This window comes from Ursus arctos, unplaced genomic scaffold, assembly GCF_023065955.2.
Source record: "Ursus arctos isolate Adak ecotype North America unplaced genomic scaffold, UrsArc2.0 scaffold_8, whole genome shotgun sequence".
Taxonomy (NCBI): domain Eukaryota; kingdom Metazoa; phylum Chordata; class Mammalia; order Carnivora; family Ursidae; genus Ursus; species Ursus arctos.
In genome coordinates, this window is record NW_026623100.1 from 38,626,583 (window position 1) to 38,641,705 (window position 15,123).

At 52.7% G+C, this 15,123-nt stretch overlaps 4 protein-coding genes across 5 annotated transcripts; 2 read left to right on the plus strand and 2 right to left on the minus strand.

Moving 5' to 3' along the window:
- Nucleotides 1-51: 51 nt before the first annotated feature.
- INO80B (INO80 complex subunit B) lies at nt 52-3,789 on the plus strand. Of its 2 annotated transcripts, none has more exons than XM_057308940.1 (5): nt 52-210; nt 426-633; nt 850-968; nt 1,136-1,305; nt 2,945-3,789. In XM_057308940.1, the coding sequence occupies exons 1-5, from the start codon at nt 153-155 to the stop codon at nt 3,473-3,475; spliced, it is 1,086 nt and encodes a 361-aa protein (XP_057164923.1). In that variant the 5' UTR covers nt 52-152; the 3' UTR covers nt 3,476-3,789. The 2 variants fall into 2 exon arrangements, with proteins under 2 accessions (XP_057164923.1, XP_026338260.2); XM_026482475.4 differs by having other exon boundaries at nt 53-210; nt 441-633.
- Nucleotides 3,790-4,072: 283 nt separating this feature from the next.
- Nucleotides 4,073-6,539, plus strand: WBP1 (WW domain binding protein 1). Its single transcript, XM_026482488.4, has 4 exons — nt 4,073-4,292; nt 5,285-5,387; nt 5,515-5,691; nt 5,862-6,539. Exons 1-4 carry the CDS (start codon nt 4,224-4,226, stop codon nt 6,314-6,316), a joined length of 804 nt encoding a protein of 267 aa, XP_026338273.1. The 5' UTR covers nt 4,073-4,223; the 3' UTR covers nt 6,317-6,539.
- A 168-nt stretch (nt 6,540-6,707) lies between these two features.
- MOGS (mannosyl-oligosaccharide glucosidase) lies at nt 6,708-10,484 on the minus strand. The gene is made up of 4 exons (XM_026482158.4): nt 9,981-10,484; nt 9,565-9,791; nt 8,899-9,095; nt 6,708-8,655 (listed from the first exon to the last, which is right to left on the minus strand). The coding sequence occupies exons 1-4, from the start codon at nt 10,321-10,323 to the stop codon at nt 6,912-6,914; spliced, it is 2,511 nt and encodes an 836-aa protein (XP_026337943.3). The 5' UTR covers nt 10,324-10,484; the 3' UTR covers nt 6,708-6,911.
- A 1,489-nt stretch (nt 10,485-11,973) lies between these two features.
- MRPL53 (mitochondrial ribosomal protein L53) lies at nt 11,974-14,480 on the minus strand. Its single transcript, XM_026482501.4, has 3 exons — nt 14,386-14,480; nt 14,173-14,285; nt 11,974-14,065 (listed from the first exon to the last, which is right to left on the minus strand). Exons 1-3 carry the CDS (start codon nt 14,475-14,477, stop codon nt 13,932-13,934), a joined length of 339 nt encoding a protein of 112 aa, XP_026338286.1. The 5' UTR covers nt 14,478-14,480; the 3' UTR covers nt 11,974-13,931.
- Between the last annotated feature and the right edge of the window lie 643 nt (nt 14,481-15,123).

Consider the following 15,123-nt stretch of genomic DNA (forward strand, 5'->3'; position numbering starts at 1 on the left):
GGTTTTAGCCTCAGCGCGTGCCCCGCACAAGCATGGTTGTTACGCACCGGAAGTAGCCTCTTATTTTGCAGGAGTCGGTTTTTCCGCGGGGCGGAAAAGGCCTGTTAGCATGTGTCCCTACAATTTCCAGCCCCTTTTCCTTGCAGGACCCCATGAGTAAGCTGTGGCGGCGCGGGAGCACCTCTGGGGCTATGGAAGCCCCTGAACCCGGTAAGCGCGGGTCGATAAAGCAAGTTAGGCGTTCGCAGAAAAGAGTCCCCTTTTTGCTCTTCCGAGCCTCCGGGGTACTTCGCCACAGGTGGGAAGGAGAAAGGCGGGGCTGTTGTTATGGTAACAGCGTGTACCGCGGGAAGAGTGGAGCCCCTCCGGGGTACTGGGTTCTTCAAGGCTCTCCCTGCCCCGCTCTTGTCGTACACCGTTGACAGGCTCTCCTTACGCAGGGGAAGCGCTGGAATTGAGTCTGGCGGGTGCCCACGGCCATGGAGTGCACAAGAAAAAGCACAAGAAGCACAAGAAAAAACACAAGAAGAAACACCATCAGGAAGAGGAGGCTGGACCAACGCAGCCATCACCTGCTAAGCCCCAACTTAAACTCAAGATCAAACTGGGTGGGCAGGTCCTGGGCACCAAGAGGTGAGGCCAAGGAAGCCAAGGTTTTACTTGGGGAACTTTAGGAGCAGGCAGAGATAGAAGGAGAAGCTGGCTGGGCTTTCCAGTAGACAGAGAATGGACACTGACCTTGGGGCCCAGGTGGAGGCAGAACCCAAGAGGGTGTAGGGGAATGCTGGTTGTAGCTACCAGGCAGGAGGAGAGAACTGCTCAGCTTACACAGTGGTTGCTTCTCTGCAGTGTTCCTACTTTCACTGTGATCCCTGAGGGTCCTCGCTCACCCTCTCCCCTTATGGTTGTGGACAATGAAGAGGAACCTATGGAAGGAGTCCCCCTTGAGCAGTACCGTGCCTGGCTGGGTGAGAAGAATCTGGAATTGGGGAAACTGGGTTTCTCATTATACCTGGTTAAAGGAAGAGGGTTGGTTCTGAGGAGGGTAAGAATTCTGAGTGTCTCATTATTAACTTGGCCAAATTAGGGTTCCCCAACTGAACAATACTTTTAGCTCTCCAACTTTGCTTTCCAGATGAAGACAGTAATCTGTCCCCATCCCCACTTCGGGACCTGTCAGGGGGCTTAGGGGGTCAAGAGGAAGAGGAGGAACAGAGGTGGCTGGATGCCCTGGAGAAGGGGGAGCTCGATGACAATGGAGATCTCAAGAAGGAGATCAATGAGCGGCTGCTCACTGCTCGACAGGTAGGTTGGTTCGTTCTTTGTTCACTGGCTAAATATATATTGAGAACTTCCTATGTCCCAAGAATGTTGCTAGGCAGTGGGGATATCAATGGTGAAAAAAAGGAGAAGGTTTTTCTCTTTTCATGGAGCTGGTATTCTTATGTGTGTGAATGTGTGTGTTGGGGGGAGAGGGGTAAGTAAATAAATAATTTGGAAAAGTACAGTTTATAACCAAAAATAGGGTGATGAAACAAAGTGGTGGGAAGAGACAATATTAGATAGGGAACTAAGGGAAGACCTCTCTGACAAGGTTACATTTCTAGAGGAGCTTTTCAGGCAGAAGACCAGCAGGTGCAAAGATCCTGGGAGTGGAACTTGCCTAGTAGTGGTCAAGGAGAAAAATAAGTGTGATTAAAGCATGGAAGGACTGTATGCAAGAAAGTGATATATTTGATTTATATTTCAGTAGATTACTTTGGCTTCTTAGTAGAGGTAAGGAGTAGAAGCAAGACCTGCCAGGAAGCTATTGAAGTAGTCAGGTGAGAGATGGTGGTGGCTTGAACCACGGTGAAGTTGTGGAGATGGAGGAAATCAGATGGATTCTGGATATTTTTGAAATAGATACTTGTGGGGAGTCAGGGAGTGGGCAGAAAAGAGGAATCAAGGGTAACCCTGAGTTTTGGGCTTGAGCAGTTATCCAATTGATGCTATCCATGATGAAAAGTTTTTTTTTTCAGGAGAAACTTTATTCAAATCTTGTGTCAAATTAGAGTACTTCCAAAATCAAACAGAATATTAGTCAGATGTTAAACTAGACAGACAAGGCAAAGCTTCAGAAACAAAACAAAAAATCTGAAGGAGTTACTGCTAACAAAGTCATCCCCCTAAGTAGCATCATATACTTGTCATAAACCTGTAATTTTCTATTTTAATTTAAACACTATATTCAAAAGAAACAAAAAGAGGGTTGTTTGAAATTTGTGTAATGTGTTAGCAAATTGTTTAGCAAAATAAATCCACCTAACTGATTAGAACATAACACATTTAAAGGGAGAAGAAAGATCCTAGATCCATATATGCAGCAACGCCACTATAAATACACTGTATAGTCACCCTGAGATCTATTTTGTTTTCAGTGCGTATCAAAGTTTTCAAAAATGACAGCTTCTAGTGACCACATGCTCTCGATTTGCTCAGATGCTCTGTCGGTCTGGGGTGAGATGCCACTTAAGAGCAGCTTCTGCCACATCTATGGATCCACTGTTAAATCCCTATCACCTCTAGACCCCCTTTCTTCAGTTGTAGTGTCATCCGATGACATGGAGTAAATAAAGATCCTTTCCCACTGTTTGGAATGAGATGAAAAGACTTCAAACAGAAAAACAAACAAAAAACACCTCTAGGGAGGTGGTAAACAGAGTTTTGGTACTCAGGGCAGGCAGGAAACATCAATGTTTTTCTTCTTTAGAGTCAAGGATCTAAAGATGAAAGTCTGGAGATCTGGGAAGAGGCAGTACTAAGGCACCTGGAGAGGGTGCACATTCCACCCCTTCTCTCAAGGCCAGCGCTCCTCAAGACCCTGCTTTCCAGATCCCCACTTTCCCTTCCCCTCGTTTGGGCAGGCCTCCCCTCTCTGACACCACTCGGTCTTTCTCCCCAGCGAGCTCTGCTGCAGAAGGCCCGGAGTCAGCCTTCCCCGATGCTGCCGCTCCCGGTGGCTGGGGGCTGCCCGGCCCCGGCCCTCACCGAGGAGATGCTGCTGAAGCGCGAGGAGAGGGCGCGAAAGAGACGGCTGCAGGCGGCTCGGCGGGCGGAGGAGCACAAGAACCAGACTATCGAGCGTCTCACCAAGACGGCGGCGCCCAGCGGGCGGGGAGGCCGAGGGGCGGCGCGGGGGGAACGACGGGGAGGGCGGGCCGTGACCCCGGCCCCCATGGTGCGCTACAGCAGCGGGGCACAGGGTTCCACCCTTTCCTTCCCACCTGGCGTGCCCGCCCCTGCGCCAGTGTCTCACCGCCCCTCCCCATCTGGCCCTCCTCCTCGGTGCTCTGTCCCCGGCTGCCCACACCCGCGCCGCTACGCCTGTTCCCGCACCGGCCAGGCGCTCTGCAGCCTTCAGTGCTATCGCATCAACCTGCAGATGCGGCTTGGGGGGCCCGAAGGCCCTGCATCCCCCCTTTTGGCTACTTAAGGCCCTGACCGAACCCGGACTCTGCGCCCTCTCCCCTGCCCCGTTTTCATTATTTTCCCCACCCTATTATTAAATTTCATCTGGTGCCTCGACTTGTACAGAGTTGGGGAAATGGGGTATGGCAGGCCAATGCCCCGTACACACACTTTGTCCTCACGGAAGATTGCGTCGACACCTGGGAAACGGCCACTAGGCCGCAAGAAAACTTGGGCGGACTTTTGGGGACCCCCGAGCCACCAGCCGCCCCGCCTCTTCCAGTGGGATTACCTGGCTTGGTCGGGTCTTCGGCGTCATGCTCGAAAATAGCGCTCAAGCCAATCAGTGGAAACTTTGCTTTTCTGGACGGCCGTTCATTGGTTGGTAATGCAGGGCCCGTTCTGTTGTCCATATTGGCTATTGTCGCTGTCAGTCAGGGCCCCTGGGTCGAACCTTGCCCCACTCTTTGTCTGTGTAAGCTCTTGTTGTCTGGGAGAGTGGCGGAGGCGCTGCTGTAGATTGGTCACTGGCAGAAACCTCTGGTCCGTTCCTATTGGCCCGGACGCCGGCGGGCGTCGCTGATTGGTAGGGCCGAGCAATCTGGGTCCTAGTTGGCAGAGCTCTCCGCGGATGGAAGCTCCGGCCGCGGAGTGATGGTGGCGGCAGGGAAGATGGGCCGGGCAGGGACCATGGCGGTGGCGGCAGAAGTGGCAGGGGCGGGGCGCCTGGCGATAGAGGAGGCTGTGGTCTACAGGGGGCTGTAGGTCGAGGCATGGCTCAGGCCAGCAGCGGGAACGGCAGCGAGGAGGCCTGGGGAGCACTTCGCGTGCCGCAACAGCAGGTATCCCAACTGCTCCAAAAGCCTATCACGACAACCATTTATTTCTCTTTCTCCTCTCCTTGTCCCTTCCTTTTGGGGGGTTGGGGAGGAACTCACGTAGCCAAAGATACTGTGAGGTTCCTAAATCTGTCCCTTCTACTCTTTGTCTAAACTTTGTAACGTAGATGCAGTTGACTTTGCCTGCAGCTTCTTAGACCCCCCCCCCCCCCATCCCATGGCTGCAGTGGAAGCTTGCAGTGGCTCTCCAGTGACCAAAGACATAATGAGGCCCAAGGAAGCTCCCTCTTTCTTACAACAGTTATTTGTGATGTTTTTCTGTGTGCCTGTTGTCACAACAGAGTCCGGCAGTGTCTTCTCTTGAGGGAGCAATTTGGAGAAGAGCTGGAACCCAGACTGGTGCCCTGGATGCCATCCTTTATCATCCACAGCAATCCCATCTGGTTGGGAGCACTGCTCTGGGTCTCATACGGCCCTTCCTTTACCCTAGGAAGCCTGAGATCCAGGGGTGGAAAGATCCAGCATGGGGGTGGGGAGGCAGACTGTGGTTGGCAGCGAGGATAATGAAAGCATCTTAGCATTGGAAATTACCTTAAACCCCTTACCCATTGTCTGAGACTTTGAGATAGTTCAGACTGCCCCCTGGCTTCTGCCCAAACACTCCCTTAACAGAAAACATCCTGGGGAGCCAGCCTGAGTGTGAGAGAAGTCTCTGTATGCAGAACTGAAATCTACCTCTTTGTATGTCCACACCTTGCATCTTGTTCTCTAGACATATTCCTGTTATTCCAAATCCTCTTCCATGTCAACAGCCCTTCAGATATTTGAACACTGAGGAGTGTTCTCTCTCTCACCATCACTCTTCCCCTCCCCACAGATCTTGAGCTCAACTTGGCTCACAGGGTTGGACTGTGTCCCTGCATGCAGAGGGGGTGGGGGTGGACAGTGCCTGGGGCTGGAATCTCCCTTGGTTCTAAGTGCCTCCTTGCTCCCAGCTTCGAGAGCTCTGCCCAGGAGTGAACAACCAGCCCTACCTCTGTGAGAGTGGTCACTGCTGCGGGGAGACAGGCTGCTGCACCTACTACTATGAGCTCTGGTGTGAGTCTCCAAGGGGGCTGATCTCGGGTCCTTCCGCCCACCCTCCCTTGGGCCTCAGAATTCCAACCTTCATGGACCTTTCTCTGCCTGGGAGGTATCTAAGACCCTCCCTCCTCACCCCTTGCAGGGTTCTGGCTGCTCTGGACTGTCCTCATCCTCTTTAGCTGCTGTTGCGCCTTCCGTCATCGACGAGCTAAACTCCGGCTGCAGCAACAGCAGCGCCAGCGTGAGATCAACTTGTTGGCCTACCATGGGGCATGCCATGGGGCTGGCCCTGTCCCTACCGGTTCACTGCTTGACCTTCGTGAGTGGCTTGAGGCTCTGGGCTCACTGCCAGTGGCCCCTCCCAACCCAGAACCCTGAATCATCCCCACGTTCGCTTTTCAGACATTTCAAAGCACACTTTTCCTAATAGCAAAGATACCACTACCCCACCACTAGTTGCCCCACCAACCATGCCATTCTTTCCTGCAGGCCTCCTCAGCGCTTTCAAACCGCCAGCCTATGAGGATGTGGTTCACCGCCCCGGCACACCGCCGCCTCCTTACGCTGCAGCCTCAGGCTGCCCCTTGACTGCTTCCAGTGACCACACCTGCTGCTCCTCTGCTTCTAGCTGCCCTGCCCACTTCGAGGGAACAAATGTGGAAGGTGTTTCCTCCCACCAGAGTGCATCCCCTCATCAGGAGGGTGAGCCTGGGGCAGGGGTGAGCCCTGCCCCCACACCTCCTTCTTGCCGCTATCGCCGCCTGACTGGTGACTCAGGTATTGAGCTCTGCCCTTGTCCTGACTCCAGCGAGGGCGAGCCAGTCAAGGAGGCTAGGGCTAGTGCCACCCCACCAGATCTGGAGGACCCCTGTGTGCTGCCCCTTGATCCTGTACCCCAGGTATCTCCTGTGGGGCTAGTTTCCTGTGAAGGGGACATCCCATAAACAGTTTTGGGAGGGTGGGTGGATTCGTTGCCCACCAGAAACAGCCCCAGGCCCAAATCCTCAAGTTCTCCTTGGCCTCTCCCTGCCGCCTCAAATCTGCCTGCAAGGGGTGGAGTCCTGAGGAGAGTGGCACTGTCTGGGGGACTGTGCTAGCTCTACCCCCAAAAAACATACACAGGAGCCTTTGATCTCATTAAAGAGATGAGAACCAGCTGCTTGTGAATTTGGGTGCAGTAGTGCTCAACTTGCTGCGTTGCACTTGACATAACTGGATTTGGAGGGGACATGTAATGGCCACTTTCCCACCCTCCTCTGAAGAACAGTAGGCAGCCCTAAGGTCTAGACTGAGCTAAGACCTCTTGGTGAGGCACAGTTGGCAAAAGCAATAGAGTTTGGCATGGTTTCCCAATTTATTTAGAAAAATAGACTCTGAATTCACATTCACCCCAGGGCTATGTGGGATGACAGTAAGGAGACACCTGAGATGAGCTGAGGAGGGTTTGAAGCACTAGTATCTGAGGGCTGGGGGCAGAAGCTAGAGATCTTGTCCTTCTATTCCAGAGTGGGGGCCTGGCACCCCTCTCATTCTCCCCCTTCAGTAGTCTTCAGCCATGGCCAGTAGGACAAGACTGGTCCAGCCTTGGAAAGGGCGGCAGCCCATGCCCCGCCCATCCCGGTCACTGTACTGCTCCCAAAGGAAACCTGTGGCCTGATACTGCCGCCACACATTGCCCACCACATTGGCACGGAGCTCACTGTGGAGCTTGGCAGCCCGGGCCTGGTGGGGACCATCCAGACGTCCATAGTGGTAGAGAGCTCCCAAGGCCAGGTAGTTGACATTGAGCCACACAGCACCCCGCCAGTAGGGAGGATCATGCTCTGAATTGCGCTGGCCATAAAAGGGGCTGGAGGCTGCAAGGGAGCGCAAACCAAAGGGGCTCCAGAGATGGCGGCTGTCAGCTAGAACATCTAGCAGGGGCCCAAGGCGGGAGGAGTTGGGGTCCAGCAGCCGCAGCAGCATGGGAAAAAGACTGACGTAGCCCAAGGCATCCACATACTGTAAGCGAGGGTGGGGCCGGCCCACTACCCGCAGCAGCCCCTGAGGGGGCCGAGGCTTCAGCTGCACTGCTCTTGTGTGGTTCCCAAAGTCTGCAAAGACTCCTAGCTCTGGAGCCCAGTGCAGCTCATCCAGGCTCTCTTCTGCCTCCAGTGATGCAGCCAGAGGGCCCAGCTCCGCAGCTGCCTCAGCCTCTCCCAGCTGCTCTGCCAGCCGCACCAGCACACGGGCTCCCAGCGCCACCCAGCACCGAAGGTCCAGGTGCCGCTCATGGGCTGAAGGGTGTGAAGCCCGGGGATAGTCATCCAGCCCCGAAGGCAGTGTCTTAGGGTTCAACAGGGTTGGCAAGGCAGGGTCCCGGCCCCGCCAGCGATAAGATAGCGGCACTGGCCCTGCCTGGCTCTTATGGAGCCAGGAGAACCAGGCACGCAGACGGGGGAAAGCCCTGCGGAGGAAGGCAAAATCAGCAGGGTCACCACCCTCTAGCATGTGGGCTATCGGCAAAAGCAGGGTTGGGGGGTTGGCATGGGCTGCCCTTTGCACCAGGAATTCTGGGGGCACACGGGCTCGGGCCTCATCCCCCAGCACCTGCTCCCGTCCAATCCAGCCATCAGCATTGAGCAGCCCCAGCCAGTGACCTAGGACCTCCCGGGTAAGGCGGGGATCCCACCGCTGGACCACCAGCTGGTGGAAGCCCTCATCCCAAAGAAAGCCTCGTGGGAAGAATGACCGGGAGGGCACTGCTGTGAAAAGAGGGACAGGTGGAAAGAGGGCTGGGTCCACCTTCTGCTCAGACCCCTCAACCCCCATGTCTGCCAACACCAGACCCTGTCCATAGAAGTAGCCAATCCCACCAAGGAGGCCACTGAGGGCAGCCTGACCCAAAGCCTGCTCCTCAGGGCTCAGGCCCTTCTCCTTCAGTTGAAAAGTCTTCTCAAAGTGCTCTCTAAAGGCTTCAGCATGGCTCTCCAGGGCTTGGGTCAGCAGGCTGCCTGCCAGCTGCTCCAGGGGTTGGCTTCCTCCTCCCCGGGCACTGCCTGATTCAAACACCAACTCCACAGAAAAGGGGACTTTAAGTGTCACCTGTTGTATCAAGAATTGCCCTTGTCCCTGTCCTTGCCTACTTGGGCCTTTGTCCTCCCACTTCAGAGATCCTGGCAAGCCGAGGTAGCGTTCAGGGGAAGCCCCTGGTGGCCGGTGCTGAAACCAGCTATTTAGGCGACTCTTCACCATCTCTGTCAGCAAGGGAAGTCCTGGGTTGGAGGACCAGAAGACATTGTAGCTTGAAGGGAAAAAGATAAATAGGGAAAAATCACTCAGGAGAAAATGGTGAGGATTATAAAGAGAAGTAAGAGGAGACTGGGAGTCAGGATGGAAGGGTCTTAGCAATGCAGGGGACATGGAGCCTGGTGAGAAGGGAAATAACTGGTGGAAAGAAGGTAGAGTGGGGGAGATAGAAATCAGGCTAAGTCAGCATCCATACCACCCCTACCATCACCCCTACATGCTCTCTTCCCCCAGTTACCTGCTATACTTGGGGGCAGTGTCCCCTGGATTGGTTGGTGTCATAAGTGTAAAGCGGAAGTCACCAAGTTCACTGGAGTGCCCACTGATGAATTTCAACTGCCCCTTGGCCCCAACCTCTGGCACTAGGACTTCCTTGCCATCTGTCACCACATAGAAGAACAGGGACACCAAAGGTAGGGCAGAGGTACCTGAGGTCTGGGTGACCAAGGAGGACAGAAAAATGCAGCATTAGATTAGCAGTATCTCTTGAAAATTCAGCCTTACCGAAAGGGGCACCATGCAGGAGCAACACGGTAAACATACATCTATGGTGTTAAGGGTCAGGGAGGGTAAGCACCCAGCGAGATGAGGTATAGAACTTTGCACAGGGTTCTCTGGGAAATAATAGAGTGCTTTTGTGTCATGTACTATCCTAAGAATTCTACACATAATTTTCTTTCATTTTTACAATCCTGAGTTAAGTTCTATTTTTATCTCCATTTTGCAGACAACGAAACCATGGCTCATGGATAGTCAATAGAGATGGTCAGACAGACAAACGTTTAAGGCAGGCAGCCAGACTCAGAGCCCCTGCTCTTAACTGCCACATCATACTGCATTTGCTGGCAGCAAAGAAAGGGTGGAGGGAGTCTGGGCTGGGGGAAGGGTGTCCTGAGGCCCTGACCTGAGGCTCTACAGTCACTCTCCAGCTCCAGTCCCCTCCGTGCTGACCCCCAGGCCTCTTGACGAACTCAGTGGTGAGCCTTAAGGCCCCATCCTGGATGTGTTGCCGCCCGAAGGAGAGACCGTCGTGGAACTCCCAGCCATAGGGACCCACGCCGTCCCCCTGCTCACACGTGTGCCTGAGCTTAGGGGTCCCTGGGGTGGCGCCCTGCTGCGCCCACATCAGTCCTGGGGGTAGAATGGCCACGTAAGTCAAAGAGCAGGGGAGCTGTCCCTCTGGGTCTCCGAGAATTTCAGGGTCATCCCTCCTCATAACTCTCCTGAACCACACCCCTCCCCACTCTTGCTCTGGCATGAAGCTGGGGCTCCCACATTAAAAGTCCGCCTGCCTACCCGCCCGCCCCGAGGCCCAGTTACCGGTGAGAAGGGGCTTCGGGCTGCGTGTCTTCATGCCGAAGTAAACATGAGGGCGGTAGGTGCCCCAGAAGAGGTCCGGGGCCACGGCGGGGCTGGAAGAGTCGGGAGGCAGTGCCGGGGGCGCGGAGTGCAGTGTGACCGCCCGCCGCGCACGGTGCCACGCCAGGAGCCAGCACCCTGACAGGCCCAGGGCCAGAGACAGGACCACGACGCCCAGAGCCGCTCTCCACGCAGAGCCACGGGCCTCGCCGCTCCGTCGTGCGGGGCCGCCCCGAGCCGCCCTTTCAGTTGTCCGCGCTCCGTCTGCCGGCGCTCCGCGGCGCCGCCGCTCGCCCCGAGCCATCCTAGCACGGAGGTCGGCGTTGCGGGAGCTCGGAGAAGCGGCAATGGAGCCCGGGTCCTGCTTGCGCGCGGCGCCCCGGCGGCCACAGACCTGTCAGCCGCACCGGCCGGCCCGCGCCTCCCGCTCCGCTTCCGCCTCCTGCCGGAAGTCCCACCCCGCCACGTCAGATTAAGTCTCCGAGTCCGGACCCGCCGCCAACGGCGTGGCAAAGGGCTGGTTGTCTCCGGCTCTAGGGTTAACGTTTCTTTGGCGTCCCGCGGATTTCACAGGGTAGGAGAAAAAAGTAATCTCACATTGTTTGTTTTTTTTTTTTCCCAAATGACTATATATTAAGAACCTGAGACGCCATCTGAGTGTTTTACATTTAACCGCCCCGATCAGGTGGCTGAAAAGTGGCACAGGAAGCTCAAGTAACTTGGCCCTGGCCACAGAGCCAGGGAGTGGCTAGCTTGGAGCCCAGGTGTATCCGAAACAGACTGGATCACTTTGCCAACTCCCGTGCTTTCTTTCCTACTTAAGTGGAGCGTGCCAGAGTGGACCCAAGAGGAAGCCTGAGATGTGTTCCAACAGTGTCTTTAAGCGACCCTCTGACTTTAGACAAGTCAGATCTCAGTCTAGAATTCTTTATCTAGATGAACCATAATGGATCATAATGGTGGTGCATGCACTTTAAAGAATGCATTTTACTCCCTCTTTTATACAACCCAGAAAGCAAGGAAGCTTAGAGGAAGGATCAAGTATATCCAGGTCAGGGAAGTCTGTAGGGAGGAAGTGGCATCTGCACCTCGGGTAGACTTAGGAGAGTTAACATTACAATTACTGGTGGTTCAGAAAAGCAACTTGGGGGGCGCCTGGGTGGCACAGCGGTTAAGTGTCTGCCTTCGGCTCAGGGCGTGATCCTGGCGTTATGGGATCGAGCCCCACATCAGGCTCCTCTGCTATGAGCCTGCTTCTTCCTCTCTCACTCCCCCTGCTTGTGTTCCCTCTCTCGCTGGCTGTCTCTATCTCTGTCGAATAAATAAATAAAATCTTAAAAAAAAAAAAAGAAAAAAGAAAAGCAGCTTGGATTATTACTTGCTTCTTACCAACAGCTTGGCATAAAAGGTATTTTCATAAAGTACAAGTCCCTATCATCCTTTAAAAAACCCTACTCAGGGGTGCCTGAGTGGCTCGGCCGTTAGGCATCTGCCTTCACCTTGGGTGGTGGTCCCAGCATCCGGGGATCGAGCCCTGGGTCGGGCTCCCTGCTCCACGGGAAGCCTGCTTCCCCCTATCACACTCCCCTTGCTTGTGTTCCCTCTTTCGCTGTCAAATCAATAAAATATTTAAAAAAATAAAAAAAAAACCCTACTCAACACCATTATGCTACTCTAGCTTTTATCATACCTCCCATCCAAACTCACTATATAAAATACTATATGTTGCATGTCCACTTTGTTTTGCTATAATCTGATATCTGACGGCCCCCATAGACTTTTTGCTCTTTCAACAATCACCTTCTGACCAATCCCAATAGTCACTCCTGTCTTTCTTGCTACCATTGCATCTAGTTCATATCTCTATTGTAGCACTTACTACATACGTGGGTTTCATTATTCATCTTTGTATGCCAGTACTAATCAAAGTTACAGGTACAAGGTAGATAGTAAATATTTATAAATTCAACACGTTTATTGCACACTGTGTATCAGGCAATATGCAAAGTGCTGGGGACACAGAGAAAACAGCCCCAACCTCAAGTTCACAGTGCCAGCATTCAATCTATGTTTACAGCAATGTTTGAACCATCCCCATTTTTACAGATGAGGAGAGTGGTAAAATCTGGCCAGAGATAACAGCCTGTTAACCATCGAGCTGGAGAACTAAAAATCTAAGCTGTCGGTATCCTTTTGGCTATACCATAAGGCCTCTTAGACAACATGTATTATGCTTCCAGTAATGTTCTAGGCGCTTTACAGATATCAACTCATTTAATCCTCTCAACAGTCCTAGGAGATAGGTATTATTATCCCCGATTTACTAGTGAGGAAACAGGCACTGAGACTAATTTTTCCACAGTCACAGAGCTACTTAGGGACAATGTTAGGATTTCAACCCCAGGAATTCTGGCTCTTTACTACACCGTACTCCCTCCTGGTAGGTTGTTTTTTGATAGTTTCTTTTTTAAAGGGGGAGGGGGGAAAAAACAGCTCTTGAAGATAGCACTCTTTAAAGCAGAGCAGCAGTGTAGCAACGCTGTAGCAAAGTCATGGAAAATGTATCTGGCAAAGGACATAGCAGCCAGTGCTAGAGATCCTTTATTGCCTAGCTAAGCGTTCTCAAGTTCTCTAAACCAGTAGCCATCAACCATTTTTTCCTACAACCTGTGGTAAGAAATAATTCTACACTGCAACCAAGGATATAGATAGATAGATAGATAGATAGATAGATAGATATGTATATATACACTTTCTATTTTATTTACATATATTCATGATTATAGGCTAAAAACTTAAATTTCTTAAAAGAATACTTCCCATTCCCTGTGCCATGCCCTCTGATACTTTTTTTCTTTTTTACTTTGTTTTTTAAAGGATGATTTATCCCCCTAAATTGATTTCATGATCCACACTAATGGGTGGTAACCCAGTATGAAAAACACGTTAGGCACAGTGTGACACAAGTAGTAACAGGACATAAAAACAGTGATGTACTTTGAAAGATAAAGTTAAGCAGCAGCAAAAAATGATCAGAAAAAAGGAGACTGGGTGGGAGAATACAATGATACAGTTAAATGAATGGGAATGGAGAAAACATTTCAGAAGCTTCTGTTTCAGACAGAATATTCTGAACTTACTGACTGGATAGACAAGGAAAGGGAGAAGGCAGAACCAGAGATAATGCTGTGGTTTCCAGCCCCGGTGGCAGAGCAGATGAAGTGCCTTTAAAAGGAATGGGAAATTTAGGGGAAGAGGCAAGTATATGTGTATGTAAGATTGTCAATTCTATTTTGGACAAAGAGTGTTGTGGAATTTGGAGGAAATCGGTAGTATGTAACCTGACTATAGCACAGCAGTTGAGATTAGAGCCAAACAAAAATGTAGGGTTTAATCCGAGAGGGTAGTTCAAGTTATGATAGAGAATAAGATAACCCAGAAATAGAGAAGAAAATGAAGGATGAGAGCACTACACTTTTATGGTTAAAAGGAAAAAGACCCAAGAGGAAGAGAAGTTCCACAAGGGAGTGAATTAAAAGTGGCAGATGCTACTGAGATGGAAAGACCAGGACCGAGAAAAACAGCACTGGATTTGGCTGATAAGAGTTAGAAGTACCTTGAGTGAGTGATGGGAGAAGCCAAATTCAAAAGGGTTAAGCACAGGACGATGGTAAGAAAGTGAAATAAACTCAAGTTTGTCCAGACCCCTATCTGATCGTGTCTCCTTCCAGAAACATTGGTTGTATCAGTAATCAGAGGGTCCTCTCTCTCTCTCTCTCTCTTTTTTTTTTTTTTTTGGCGCTTCGTGTCCCTCCAGATGGTGATTCGAGTGATGAAGTCTCTCAAACTCTTCTCAGGTAGGTATCCTAGCAATCCCAAGCTAAAATCTGCTTGTTGGGCTCTTCTGCGCTGTCAGCGCCCGCTACCAGCGCCGGGCTTGTCCCCGCTCCCCGCCGTAGCCCTGGCCTGGATGTGCGAGGCAAAGGCTATGAGCATTTCCTGGGCGGTGAGGTGAGCGCCACGCATAATCAGGCGATGCCCGTCTCCTGGGTAAGAAACAAACGATTCAGGGACCGGGAGGACAGCGGGGCCGGGACTGAGGACGCGCGGGCTGCCTGGCACCCCTCCCGTCCGCCTCCCCACCCGAGCCCACCGAACAGTACGTCCACGCAGGGCTCGGAGCCGTCGTGCCTCACGTCCGCAATCACCGAGCAACTGAGGTTGGTGGAACGGACCTTCTCGCTGCTCACCGCCTGGAGGAAGGTCCTGCGGAGGGAAAACTGCTTGAGCGCCCGGCCGAAGGGGCTAGAGCCCCGGCGGGAGGAAGACGCGGCCCCTTTCCGTCCCCACTCCTTCCCCCTCGTACCTCGTTGACTCCACATTCTTCTCGAAGGGGCAGAATTGAACTCGAACCTGCTTCACAGACCGTAGGCCGAGCCGAGCCAAGGACGCCGCCATGGTGACCTCCGCCCCGGAAGGTCTCGTGCGGCCGGAAGTGTCCTCTACCGCCGCGCTCCCCTCCCTTCCCCTGGCTGCAGCTCTCCGACCCTCCGACTCCCGCGCCAGCGTTCCGTGGTGCCTGCCCCCCGCCGCCCTGGGCGGGCTCCCCAGCCGAGAGGAAGAGGTGCTAGAGCCCCAGCAGGGAGGGAGGTGGTTTCCACACAGGGTATGGAGGGCCCCAAAGTAAGCGGTCAGTAAATACTTATCATTAATAGTCCTCTTGTACCACGGTGAAGACAATAAATAGTGCAAAAACCGTTGCGCCAGGCTCTAATAAGACGTCCCTCTTCTGCAGTCTTTACCCCTTCCCTACGCTGTACGTTGCTGTGCCAGATCTAGGTTAACACCATCTTAAGCCTGGTCCCTTCGGTGAGGGCACTACCATGGCAGGGATTATACAGCTACCGGGGGTAAACCCTACTCAGGTAACTGAAGATTAAACATGCTGAACTCTGAGTAACCAAAGTTTAAACGTGAAGGTCCTTTAGCCCAGTATTCTTAAGTGACTGAAAATAGTTACAAGATGGGGAGCATAGGGTAATACAACCCTCCGGACTGATCCAAGCGTAGAAATGCCTATTCCACCTTTGTGGTTCCTGATGAA